The sequence below is a fragment of the Myxocyprinus asiaticus genome, chromosome 36, assembly GCF_019703515.2.
Source record: "Myxocyprinus asiaticus isolate MX2 ecotype Aquarium Trade chromosome 36, UBuf_Myxa_2, whole genome shotgun sequence".
NCBI classification, from domain to species: domain Eukaryota; kingdom Metazoa; phylum Chordata; class Actinopteri; order Cypriniformes; family Catostomidae; genus Myxocyprinus; species Myxocyprinus asiaticus.
Window position 1 is genome coordinate 11,423,352 of NC_059379.1, and position 14,471 is coordinate 11,437,822.

The window sequence follows — 14,471 nt, forward strand, 5'->3', positions numbered from 1 at the left end:
TATATATATATATACACACACACACCAAGTGGGTGTAGTGTAACTTTCTTGGCGATTCTTGGTTTGGCTGTTCAGTTGGAGTCTAAGGTATACACTGTATATGTATGCCTCTTTTTGCAGTTTTAGTCCAGTTTTAACGACCCCATGAAATTGCTTGAAGAATGCAGTTTCTTTCCTGTGTTGATGTATTTCCAATTTAAACAATGTTGGAAATAGCCAGTAGCCTTTATTTTACATCACGGCCGTAAACTCTTTGTTACTCGCCTTCGCTAGTCAAAGACTAGACTAGTCAATGGCAAAGAAATATTTTAATTCTAAAGAGCATTATATAGGACAATATTTTGTATACGCCCATGACATCAATATGTTTGGCCTGTTATAAAAAGAGAAAGACTGTAAAATTTTAATATGTGTATCTGCTAAAAGATAATTTTGTCAAATTCAGACTGCACTATTATTATAGTAGATAACCTCAAAGCTAATCAACATGGACTGAAAGCCACAAAACTCCAATTCTGATTTCATGGGCTCATCAAGTGGTACTTGAGCACAAAACTGGTGTGCAACCAGTGTGGTCAAATATTGTTGTTTTCATGTTGCCTTGATGGACTTGAATCTGTGCTGTTGGGCTACAAACTGAGCCTTCTGTATAGCCAGCTGTGTGCATTCCTCACTGATGCCCAAATGCCATACAGCCCTGACCGTGCCCCCAACATGAGGGAACATCAGCACCCGGACCCCCTGTCCCAGAGCCTTCACCTCCTCCTCATCTACACCTGCCATCCGCTCACAGAACTCTGTTGGGCTCATCTGGTGTTCCAGCAGACAGAACCTCAGAATGTTGGTTTCTACAGTGGCCAGATCCACATGATACAGAGTAGGGTCAATCTGTAGCAGTGCTACAAGGGAGAAGGCGAGAAACATTTCATTAGACTCTTGAATGCTTAAAAAGTATGCCTGCTTCATTGGCTTTCTTTTTAAGGGTTAGTTCACCCAAAAAAGAAAAACCTGTCATATTTTTTCCCCCTTGTATCATTCCAAACCTGTAAGACTTTCATTTTTCATGGGAACAAAAAGGAGAAGTTTAGTCAACAGTTCAAGCTGCTCTCTTCCATATAATGAAAGTGAGTGGGGACCAGGAACTGTTAGGCTCCAAAAAAGAACAAAATCACACTGTAAAAGTATCATGAAAGTAGTCTATACTACTTTTGTACTACACTGCCTGGCTAAAAAAAAAAAAGTAACCGTTTGGATTTAAATAAGCAGATACTTACCTATGATTGGATCATTATTGCAGTGATTAATATGTTTCAGCTGTCAATAATTATTTTAACTCTAACTGATGCAGTGTGTAGCTTCTCATTTCTTAAACAACCATGTCGGAAGATGTATTCCGTGGTCGTAGGAAAGCAAAGACAACTAATGAGATTGCTGAAATCACTGGAATTGGGTTAAGAACTATCCAACGCATTATTAAAACCTGGAAGGATGGTGATGGTTTTCAGCTTCACGGAAAAAATGTGGTCGGAAAAAAATCTTGAATCGTGATCAGAATGATCGGAAATCACTAAAACGCTAGAAGTCACATCGTAAAAAATCAACAGTAGAACTCACAGCTATGTTTAATAGTGAAAGTAAGAACATTTCCACACACAATGTGACGAGAACTTACAGGATTGGAACTAAACAGCTGTGTGGCCTGTGTTTTCGTGCTCTTTAATGCAGTGTGTCTAATCACTGTAGCTGTTGTCAATTCAAAATGAAGCGCTGCATCCTTTCTTATCCGATAAGCCCTCCCCTATACTACAAATTACAGCAAGAAAAAAACCACATGAATGATACAATGCAAATGGCAAAAAAAATTATCATCTCTAATGTAATCAACGAACCAGTGTTTCAGCCGGAGGAAGATGTCAATGATATTTGTAACTTTCAATAAAAATGACTTCTAAAGAAGAGCATATTGCAAATATTTTAAATACCATCAACTGTCGGATATGTTTTAAGTATGCTTTGTGAACCAGCACTGAAGTTATATTCATATAGACAGTGAATCAATTACTATGCACATGTGCGCACTGAACATGCAAGAGCAGTGTCCCTGCATTATACAGTGTGTGTGTGTGTGTGTGTGTGTGTGTGTGTGTGTGTGTGTGTGTATATATATATATATATATATATATATATATATATATATACACACACACACACACACACACACACTACCGGTCAAAAGTTTTGAAACACGTGACTGAAATGTTTCTCATGATCTTAAAAATCGTTTGAGCTGAAGGCGTATGCTTAAATGTTTGAAATTAGTTTTGTAGACAAAAATACAATTGTGCCACCATATTAATTTATTTCATTATAAAACTCAAATTTAATTAAAAAAAAAAAGTTTTTGAAATTGATGACTTGGACCAAATAATGAAGAAAAGCAGCCAATAAGTGCCCAACATAGATGGGAACTCCTTCAATACTGTTTAAAAAGCATCCCAGGGTGATACCTCAAGAAGTTGGTTGAGAAAATGTCAAGAGTACATTTCTGAAAATTCTAGGCAAAGGGTGACTACTTTGAAGATGCTAAAATATAACACAGTTTTGATTTATTTTGGATTTTGTTTAGTCACAACATAATTCCCATAGTTCCATTTATGTTATTCCATAGTTTTGATGACTTTACTATTATTCTAAAATGTGAAGAAAAAAAATTATAATAAAGAATGAGTGTTTCAAAACTTTTGACCAGTAGTGTGTGTGTGTGTGTGTGTGTGTATGTGTGTGTGTGTGTGTGTGTGTGTGTGTGTGTGTGTGTGTGTGTGTGTATATATATATATATATATATATATATATATATATATATATATATATATTACTTAACCTGTTATATATGTCTTAGTTAATGTATGCTTCAATAAATCTTCCAATTCTGTCAAATAATGTCTGAAAATTGTTTTGAAACTTATGAGTTCTCAAAAGTAAGGTTTTATGACAATGATCATTTAAACTATTATACCTCAACAACGGTTTGAAAAAGAAACATAAAAAGTAAAACCATTAGAAAGCTGAGACCTTTTTAATTTGGCCTAAAACTCAAAATTTAACTGGGTCAATGTGACTCAAAATAATGGAGTAGTTCACATATGGCTTTGAAAGACATGAGGGTGAGGGGCATGTCACAGGCAACGTGTTTTCTTTATGTGCTTGTTGTTTCTGATTTGTGGAATGAATGGTGCTTTACAACTTACAAGCATTATTAACATAATTACCAAAGAAGAATGAGCATAATTAGATTACTAACAAAACCCCAAGAGTAGGGCTAATTAAATAATTTTGCAATAAGTGCATTTCATGTGCTAAAAATATTCCAACTTATTCATTCATCATTTTAATGCTCTAAGAATACTCAATAAAAGCTTGTCATGCTTCAGTTGACTAATGTTGTAATACATTATATCTGCATTACAGTGCTTGAGCAGTGTTGATCTGAGGGTTCAAGGAACTCTATGGGGTTCTGTCACCTTGAGCAAAGTGTTTGGCCTTCCTGTGGTCGTCCTCCAGTCTGCCAATCATGTCTGACAGGGCAATCTTACCAGCTGCTGCCAAGATGCCCGCTTGCCGCATTCCGCCCCCAAGCACCTTGCGGGCACGTGTTGCTCTCTGTATGAAATCTTTTGACCCAGCAAGCATGGTGCCCACAGGAGCCCCCAGTCCCTGCCAAAGAGCAGTTCAGATCAAATGAAACTTTTAGTTTCTCTATTGTGTGTGAGCTGTGTTTTACAGCTTTTTGCATTAATTCTGAAAGAGGGAACAGAGCATACAAAACAAAATCTAAAAAAGGAAACATATACAAAACAGTTAATGTTGTACAATATGTAAACATACAGTATAGTGTAATAATATCAGTAAATATAATGGCCTTTAATTTATTGGTCACATGTTCACACTTAAAAATGTGTTATTAGATAACAAACTATCAAAGTAAGTGGCATCTGCAAACAAATAATGCTAGAGCTTTTTTCAGAATTACTTGCAATGACTTGTAACCAACTTTCAAGGTGATTTTTAATGGATGTATACATTCTGTTTCCCACAAGTTCACACAAGTGTCCTGGCAAAGTGTGCATGGGTGTAGTTCATTACATTAACTATGAACTTATTCCATTTGGCAAACAGAAAGCGTTTGTTTTGTTTTCATTTTTAACAGTATCTCATTTATCATTTCAACCTAACAAAATTCTTTTTGTGAAATGTTTTGCTTGAAAAGTGTGCTTGTGCTATCTTTCTTTCAAATAAATAACACTTGCTTTGATATTTTGTTATTCAATGCAAAATACTTACATTCTTACATTTAGAAGTGTGACTTAAGTGTCCAAATACTTTTTGGGGCCACTGTATATACTACTTTGTATTAAATGTATGCATGTCTTTAGTCCTACATGCAAGTATGAACATAAGTATGAAGTGCACCGCACAACACATATAACAACTCCCTTGCACTTACAAATCACTCAATTATAACCACTCACACATAACGTCACAAGGTTAATCAACAGCCTTTGTAATGTATGAGTATGCAAGCACACGCGTATGAAGGACACCTTGAATACAGATGGACTGGCGACTCACCCTGAAAGTCTATATTCAGGGCAGGCAGAACTGATTTGAAATTCACGTCGGTGCATAAGCCTCAATTATATTTAATGTCTTTCAGTGAGAGGGTAAAGAGGAAAGAAATCAGTGACAGAGAGACGCTTGTTTCCAGTGAGATGCAAACAAGCATAGTAATTAAAATGCAAATATGCATTTTGACATCTACATTGAGGATTTTGTTGAGTGTTGAGAGTGATTATGTTTTTCTTCAGATTTTCTTCACTCGACTCTGTGTGTAATGATGTTGTGATTTGAGTTCACTCCATGGGGAATAATGAGTGAGGACGTTTCAAATCCTACATGATAAGATATGATTACAGGCGTGTTATCAGAAAAAAAGTAAGATTACACTATTGATGATATGAAAAAAACAAGGCTTGATTATAGGGACGTAAAGACACCTTCAGTGTGCAAGTTATATAATATTTAAGCATTGAATGAACTGACACAACAAGGTCATTTTTCAACACTGTTATTACTTGCATTGATATTATTCTGTGTTTCGGTGGAAAACTCTACAAATGGTCTCTCACAGCCAGTGTTTGTGTTGAAACTGATATGTGTTTGTTTATTGCTCTTAAAAATGTGCATGTTTTGTTTTGGGGTGGATTTTGGAAAAACAATGGGTTTTGAAGGTTTATTACAGTAAGTGTACAAGCCTTACTTGGAAGGTATTCCCATTTTCCCACAAATATGGATATGCATCTTAGAGCATAACACTGCCATTCTCCAAAGTTGATCCAAGAATACAGGAAGTTTTTGAGGTAGTAGTGTACCAGAATGTATATGTAGATTACAATAAATAGGGAAGACCGGGGCTGGTTGTCACTGGGAAGTCTTTGCAAGAGTTATATCTGAGTAACGATGAGATTTGGAGACAAAAGTCCAGTTGCATAAATGTGTTTTCTCTAGCAGAGTTTTTTTAAATATATATTGTTTTAAATGCCTAGTTAAAAAAAAAAAATCTTAAATTAGAATAATTTCTGTAAATTCTATTGTCCAAAGTAATATTTCACTATCATCATATTTTTGTTATAGCTCTTGGTAAACAAGTGAACATAGTCAAACGACACTAACATACATTAAGGCAAGAGTCAAATATATTATGAAGGCAGATTTTTACTTAAAGGTTTAGAAATGTTCTTAGGAAAAAGACAATATTCATGTCATTCAAGTCAAGTCAGGGCATGTTGTCACATGTGTTTTAAATGTCACAAATTCATACAGTTTATCAATAACAAAATTTGTTGACCGAAACCATGTTTTGATATTTTTGTATGTTACCTTTTCCATTTTTGTTTGTTCATTAATCATTTTCTGCCTTGTTTTCTTTTCATTTTTAACATGTGGGAAAGCCTATAATAGGCTGTTTAATGCAGACATAGATTTAAAAACAGGTGTAGATTTTGTTTTCATGGTTGTGGTGGTGGGGTGACTTATCACATTACATGATCACATGAAACCTTCACCACTAGTTTAATGGCAGGCTGCATTGTGACAACTTAACCCCATGTCAATGTGTGTTCAATAAATGGTATCTTTTTCCTGGGCAAGAACAGTTAAAATGTATTTATTTATATATATATATATATATATATATATATATATATATATATATATATATATATATATATATATAATTTATTTATTTTTTATTTTTTTGCCAAGACTGTAAGGTTTAAGCCTTCTGGCAAAATATATACTGCCACACAAGCATTATATACAAAATAAAATACCAAAGTGGGTCCTAATAGCAAGGCCAGTGAATGTGACAGCTTACCTTGGACAGACACACACTAATGGAGTGGCAGTGTTGCATTATAACAGAGGGATGGACACCCTGAGCTACAGCTGCATTCATCACCCTCGCTCCATCCATATGCACAGCCAGACCATACTGATCAGCCACAGAGCGAAGCTTTGAGACAGAGAAACATACAATTATTTTACAGGTAAATGCATGTCCAAGACCTTTTAATGAATAGTGAATAGAAAACTATATCATCAAATATAATTTTATATGCAGTTAATATGCATTTAATTTCAAAACTATAGGCATTAATGGGTTATTAGTCCTCCTTAATAGTTTCCACTTTTCAGGGAAGGCTCACAGCTGGCGTTTCAATTAATTCCAAAGGTAGGTGTTCAATGGGGTTGAGGTCTGGGCTTTGTACAGGCTATCAATATCTCATCTATACCAGACTCAGGGAATCATTTCTTCATGGACCTCACTTTGTGCACAGGGGCATTGACATGCTAGAACAGAAAAAAAGCCCATTCCAAACTGTTGCCACAAAATAAGCAAGGCACACAAATTTCCAGAATGTCATTGTATGCTGTAACATACAACAAAACATTTCACTCAAAAATGAAAATTCTCCTATCATTTCATACCCTCAAGTCATACACATCTGGGTTGGCATTCTTCTGCAAAACACAATGATTTTTAGAAGAATATCTCAGCTCTGTAGGTCCATACAATGCAAATGAATGGTGACCAAAACTTTGAAGCTCCAAAAAGCACATAAAGGCAACATAAAAATAATCAATAAGACTCCAGTGTTTTAATCCATGTTTCTGAAGTGATCAAATCAGTTTTGGGTGAGAACAGACCAAAATACAACTCCTTTTTCACTGTTCAACTTGCCATTGCAGCCTCTAGGCCCGATCATATTTTCAAGCTCGATCATAATCCCCATGGAGACTGCTGATGTCAAGATTTATAGTGAAAAAGGAGTTTTATTTTGGTCTGTTCTCACACAAAATGATTTGAATGCTTTAGAAGAAGTCAGTAACTTTTTGCTCATTTCATCTTGGAATTACAGTGACACCTAGTGGTGTGGATGCAGCATCTTAAAAATCAATCGTTTTCAGTTACAGGTGCCACTGTACAAATTCACTATTCACAGTCAGCCATGATTAATTTAATCCAAGAGTGAAAGTGTCCAATAACAAGACGGTTTCTGAGATTAAGGCAGTAGTATTCAGCAGGTCATGTGATTGAGGGGGCCCTCTCCCATGTAGAATAAAACAGCTTTTGTAAGGTTACTGATATGACTACAGTCCTCATCTCAAGTGAGTGGTCATGATTTTATACATATTTCAAAATTACAATTCATTTATTTAGTAGTAATTCTTTCTTAATGGGGAAAAAATTACCGAATGCACCTTAAACCACTGGATTAAACCACTCACCCTCATGCAATTCTGGGTAAATAATGAGAGAAATGTTTGGCCAAACCTGCTCATTAGAAGTGGTATAGTCCATATAATTTTGCCCATCTAGTGTATTATAAAACTGTATAATCTGATCTTTTTCCATTTGAAAATGCAATGATTTCACCACGTTCACAGATCTCAGAATGACACTTTCCTACACCGAAAAAGGAGCTTTTAGACAATGTTATGCATAACTGCAAGATTTGGAAAACAATGACTTAATTGTTAATTTGATTAATATGGATGTGGCCTTGGACTATTCTGAGGGTCTGGTTTTTTTTATTTATTTTTAGACTTTTTTAAAGACTTTTCACAAATAGTTGTCTTGCATGTGTAAGATGTTGTAGTGCGACCTTTGTCAAACCTTTTGGGAAACTCAGGACTGTGGCAATCCATTAAACCTGTTTGTGCTGAAGTGCTGACTAAAACAACAGAATCTTTGTTTAAACACTCATTTACTAAATGAACGTCACCAGACACGGTGTAAGTGAAAAGATTGTGTTAAACAGTTCAGAGTTTAGATCCAGGTGTCTGACTGCCTCAACATATTCTCACTCACACTTAATTTCACTTAATTTAACCAATGTTTAAAGATGAAGTGTGTAATTTCAGTGCCACTTGCATCACCAAACAGAACTGCAAAATTATTGTCTGTTTTCTAACAGGTTTCTCAAAAAGGTCCACCAAGTCTGTCATTGGTTGGCCAAATAGATAGTCCCACCCCAAACTTTAGAACTATTCAGCTAATGTATCTGGCTGGTTGGGATGATCAAGAAAACAGAGCAATATGTTGATAGTGTTCACATATTTTGCACCAATACTCCTACGAATGGCTTACTTATAGTTATATCAGCATAATAGAATAGGGTAAACTAATTCTGTATAATACACATTAGGCCTCTAACCTCCTGCAGGAAGGAAAGTGGGAGGACTCGCCCTCCCTGAATATTGTGCGTGTTTTCCACACACACCAGGCGAGAGCGTGGGTAGTGTGGGTCAGGGTAACCATGACGGATCTTGGAGATCAGCTGGTCTAGGTCGAAGGTGCCATCAGCAAGTGTAGTTACTGTTGTCGAATGGACGCCTGCGAGCTAGAAACAAAGACAAGGCTGCATTAATTTTCAGCAAGGATAATGTGGTTTATGTGCTACATAAATCATGCAATAGTTTCTTTATTATAAGTCAAACAGACAAAAGATTACAAGAACAATGAATACAATGACATCTTCTGAGAAACAGAAATGCATGAGCCTAAGTTCGAAAGAAATACATCACCACATTGTTCGTACCTGTGCACTTCCTCCCTGCTCATAGATATGAATATGAGAGAGATCACCTACTATCATTTCGTCTCCCCGCTCTCTGCAGTGCACCATAACTGAGAAAGAGAGAGGTAGAGAGAGAGGGATAGTGAAATATGTGTTGGGCAGAACTTCTGATACACATTACTGGTCACTGACGAGAACAAAATTCCAAGAATAGCAAGCTATTTCTGAGAGAAAAGCACAAATCAATACCATTTTCAACATGTGATTTTAATACCCAGATGCAGGTTTCAGGCAGAAACATACACCACGGAGACACATAGAGTAATAAAGCACTATAAGTGTCCATTTTAGCTCTAGGCTTCTACCAAGTAAGAATTGTAAACAAGTGTTAACAGCCCTGGGCAACATCCTGCAATCTCACCTGCAATAAGATTACTCATTGTTCCTGTAGGGACAAATAACGCCGCCTCCATAGCAAACATATCAGCAGCTATTTTTTGTAGTTCTATAGAAAGAAAGGAAAAAAGTGTCACATGTGCAATGTACTGCATAGGGTTGAAAGCTTGTTGAACCAAACTTCCTAATGCAAGAATCTGGGTAAACAGCCATTTTGCATTCCATGTACACATAGTGGGGTCCATTAGTCTCAGACTAAACTGAATTATTTTATATTATTAATCCCAAATTCTGAAATTCAAATACTCTTTTTCACTCAAATTATTATGTTGAAAATGTAATTTGTAATGAAAAATGTTGAATGAAATAAACAAATTAGAACAGAAAGCAAAATAATTCATTTGAAAGGCACTCCCCACTGTGTGTAAGAGAGGGTCATTATATGGGTCATTAACAAATAAGATTGTCTGAGGTGATAAAAATGTGAAACCTAAACCATATTCTAGTTTAAAACACATTTTATGTAATCTTTGTGTCTATGTTGGTTTCACAAATAAATAAATAAATAAATAATTTATAGTATTTCTATAAAAAAATATTTAATGACTTTAAAAATGTCATGTGGTGTAACCATCGAGTAAAGGTAACAAAATACTGTACCTTTAAATGTATTTCAAACATATTTTTTTTTTTTTTATAAATGTCAGGATTTTTGGAGTAAAGAATATCAAGAAGTTTTCTCAGTTACTCCATATAACCTGAACAAAATATGACTTTTCAAATTATATAAATATATATACATACACACAGTGCCTTGCAAAAGTATTCAGACCCCTGACCAGTTCTCTCATATTACCAAATTCAAATGGTACACTGAAATTTCATTCTGATTGATATTTTATTTTAAAACACTGACACTCAAAATCAATTATTGTAAGGTGACATTGTTTTTTTGTTGGGAAATATTTTTATGAAAAATAAAAAACTCTAACTTCTGTGGAATGCTCTTTGGTCTTCATTTTCCTTCAGATTCACAGCCTGACCAATGATCCTTCAACTATGGGTTTTTTATCCAGAAAATGTGATTACCATTGGCATCCACCTGTGAATCATTAAAGTGGTAAAGTAACTGTGTCCTCGTTAGGGCAATTGCTTTCATTGGTGTAACCTAGCAGCTTCCACAGCACAAGGGTTGAATACTTATGCAAGCAAGATATTTCAGTTTTTATTTGTTTTTCTTATTTTTTATTTCTCAACATAAAACCAGTGTCACCTAACAATAATTGATTTTGAGTTCCAGTGTTTTAAAATAAAATATCAAGCAGAATGACACTTCATTGCACCATTTGTAATTCAGTAATATGAGAGAATTAGTCAGGGGTCTGAATACTTTTGCAAGGCACTGTATATACTGTGTTTTTTTTTTACTTCACACATACTGTATACATGAGGGGCTTGAGGGGTCCTCTCTGTATTACTTTTTTTTTTTTTTTTTTGTCCAGTGACAACAAAATTGCCATCTACATGTTGGTTACACCACATGACTTTGATGTGGCTGACAAAAGTTTTTCAAATATTAACCATTTTAAAACAAAACATTTCAGTTTTTTAATTTTTTTTTTTAAAGAAATAATAATAAAATATTATTCTGAACTATTCATGCCAACATTTCTTTTTTAAAGGAGACTTTTTTTCTGTCTCTGGACAGTTAGACTACACTTTTGACTTAAAGCCCCAGAAAAAATATCAAGATACCTTTAAACTCAGTAATATAAATTATCTCCCTCTCTCTCTCTCTCTGTGTGTGTGTGTGTGTGTGTGTGTGTGTGTGTGTGTGTGTGTGTGTGTGTGTGTGTGTGTGTGTGTAGGTTTCACTATATTTGTGAGTGCCAAATTTTGTGTGTATGTGTATACATATATAAACACTAGCTAGTAGTTAAAGGTATAGTTCACCCAAAAATACTCTCATTAATTACTTATTATCTTGCTATTCCAAATGTGTATGACTTTCATTTTTCTGCAGAACACAAATGATGATTTTTAGAAGAATATTTTAGCTCTGTTGGTCCTTACAATGCAAGAGAATGGTGACCAAATCTATGTGGCCTGGACTTTGTGTTTTTTTAGAGCTTCAAAGTTTTGGTCACCTTTCACTTGCATTGTAAGGACAAACAGAGTGGAGATATTCATCTAAAAATATCAGTTTGTGTTCTGCAGAAGATAGAAAGTCGTACACATCTGGGATGGCATGAGGGAATGAGAGAATTTTCATTTCTGGGTGAACTATCCCTTTAACACCATATAGGCCTAATGTCGAGTGGTAAACAATTACAAGGTGATAAGCAATAAGAATTACTGAAGTATAACAATTTATTTGAGTAATTCCACATTACGATGCAGTTGTTGAAAATCTATGCAAAGTATCTTACAAAGTACATTAGGTACATGTTATTGATTTACAATTTCTCAGATGGGGTCTGACGCGGCCTCTCGTGGCCATTGTAGGAACAACAGGTAAGAGTAAAGACGAGCACATCACAATTTTTGTTTTTTTAGAAATAGATCATTCTGCATGCAGCCTTTTAACAAACAGTATTACTCATTTTAAAATTCTCTCAACAGTAGTCGTCTAACAGCACAAAACAGTAACTCTCTCTGTGTGAGTCTAACCATTAACAGTAGGGTCTTCTCCAAACACATCGTCCCCAACCTCTGCCTCAGCCATGGCTCGGCGCATGGCGGCTCCGGGTTTGGTGATGGTATCGCTGCGGAGGTCCACGGTTCTCACAGCTGATCCTGCAGCCGCGTGCGCAGTCTCATAGTACAGCCGCACTGGATCCACGTGGAAAACACGTCGATGTTTGTGTAAGCAATAACGCAGTAAACGAAATGGCACTGTCAGTGTTTTGGAGCTCATGTCTTTTATGTTTGCACTGCAATCTAACGCTGTATCCTAAAATCGCGCGTTAATACAGAAGTGTTTGCTGAACTTTGGTTTACTGTATTCGATAATCATTTATTAAGAGTCCGGTGCATCCAGACATAAATAATGGAATTCGTTGACATCGATAGGTTAAAATGGTTTTTCTCAAAACTGCATTCGTCCAGGTTTGCGCCATTTTAGTATACGATTTTGTATAATATTTGGATTATTATTTTTTTTTCTTCTTCTTCTTCTTCTGGTGGTTGTCTATATCCATATAAATGCTTTTAACAGAATCTGTATTAGATGTAGCTTTGGGGAATACAATTTTATATACTGTTAAATTCTACCTAGAATAGAAGTAATATGTACAATGTATTATGAGCGCCGCCGCTTTTATGGCAACGAATCACCATTCAAAACTGTTTTTATTCCTTTTGACTGCCAGTAAATCATGACTTAATAAGATTAACTATGAAGACGGGGGTGTGGTAGTACTCATGTTCTCCACACGAGGGCGCCAAAGTTCAGTATTTGTGGAGGTTTATCAGTAGTTGTGGTTTAAATTTTAGTTTGTGATTCTGAATGTGGCTCAACTGCTGAATAGGGATATTTAATTACATAACAGATTCCTATTGATCCTTAAAACTTGCAATGCTATTTTAAGTATTTAAACGTGTTGCACTTGTTTTAACCGACTGTACAGTGATCCCCAAAAAGTATTTGGACAGTAAGTATCTATATGTTTGTCAAACTTTGTGGGTCATATATACTCTGATTATGCTGCACAATTATTCCCAAAGATTTAAATTATTATGCTTAATAATAAAAGGGTCCTAAATGCAATTATTATTGAATTGTGTCATTTTTATACACAATTTACAATCATATTTAACCAAACTACACAATGATCACTCTAAGACTTTATAGATATTACAGTTTCATTCATGATTTCCTGTAAAGTTGCTTTGAAACTATGTGTTGTGAAAAGCGCTATACAAATAAAAATTACTTGACTTGACTTAAATGGCTGAACTTGTCATGCTTTCAAGACTTGCATGACAAGTAACTAGAAACAGTTGGTGTGATGACGTGACTGTGACTTTGTACACAATACATACCTACCTAGATTTGTAGCAGTGTCATTTAGATATTTGCAGAGGGACTCTTTGCATCTTTCTGATCTCTGTTCTATGTAACTGTTATATTTAGTCTCTAAAATAGCCACGTTCCATTAATAGCTCTTAATTGCGAATCAAAAATAACATTACAACTGATACATATGTTAACATTGCTTCTAATTCCACTTGATACTTGAGTGACACGCTCACATGCTCGGTACTGTATGATCTTATTTACACTCACTTCACTCAAACCCGTAAGGCCAATACACCCACTGCAGTGATGTCATATACAGGACTGGAGGTTTCCTGGCCTTTACTGGCTGTCTTTCCAGCAGCCAAGCTTTGCCAGGTGGACTTTAATAAACCCTGCGGGAGGTGTCAGGAGAGGCTGTGAAAGTGAGACGAGCAGCCATCTGGGTTTCCCGTAAGAGACATGAGGGTGGGGGGATGTGAGGGAGCATGAGTGCCAGTTGACACACGATTCATACATTATATTCAAATGAGAGAATTTGTCATCCATCACAGTGCTATGCCTGACTCTTCTGGCTGTCAATATTTGTCAAACCATTGTCCACATGTTTGATTTACTTATTGGTTTTGAGTTAACAACATTTTGGAGGTTGTGTTAATAACATAGAAACTTGCTAGAGGCAGATATATGGTACTGATATCAAGAGATTTTTTGGAGAGTTCAAATCCAGTAAATGCTCCATAGGCGTATCTATTGTTATTTTATAGTTGTAAAAAAGGAACATTCATATACAGTATCACTGAGCAGTGGTTATTAACTGGTTATGTTTCAGGACCCAGATTTCATATGGTACATCATGTGGTGACCCAAACACAGTACCAAAAGAGATTATTATACAAAAGTAAACAATAATGTCA

The 14,471-nt window shown here is 35.5% G+C and overlaps 1 protein-coding gene across 1 annotated transcript; it reads right to left on the reverse strand.

Annotated features, from left to right (window-relative positions):
• On the reverse strand, positions 1 to 13,241 carry LOC127427450 (uncharacterized). Its single transcript, XM_051675069.1, has 7 exons — positions 12,207 to 13,241; positions 9,562 to 9,645; positions 9,162 to 9,250; positions 8,778 to 8,963; positions 6,434 to 6,571; positions 3,522 to 3,714; positions 1 to 899 (listed from the first exon to the last, which is right to left on the reverse strand). Exons 1-7 carry the CDS (start codon positions 12,451 to 12,453, stop codon positions 592 to 594), a joined length of 1,245 nt encoding a protein of 414 aa, XP_051531029.1. The 5' UTR covers positions 12,454 to 13,241; the 3' UTR covers positions 1 to 591.
• Positions 13,242 to 14,471: the final 1,230 nt, after the last annotated feature.

Excerpts from the sequence above, each read along its gene's own strand:
- LOC127427450 (XM_051675069.1), bottom strand. The coding sequence starts at position 12,453 with ATGAGCTCCAAAACACTGACAGTGCCATTTCGTTTACTGCGTTATTGC. Across the intron at positions 8,964-9,161 it reads AGCAGGGAGGAAGTGCACAG|CTCGCAGGCGTCCATTCGAC; the intron begins GTACGAACAATG and ends CTTTGTTTCTAG. Across the intron at positions 6,572-8,777 it reads CACTTTCCTTCCTGCAGGAG|CTTCGCTCTGTGGCTGATCA; the intron begins GTTAGAGGCCTA and ends TCTGTCTCAAAG.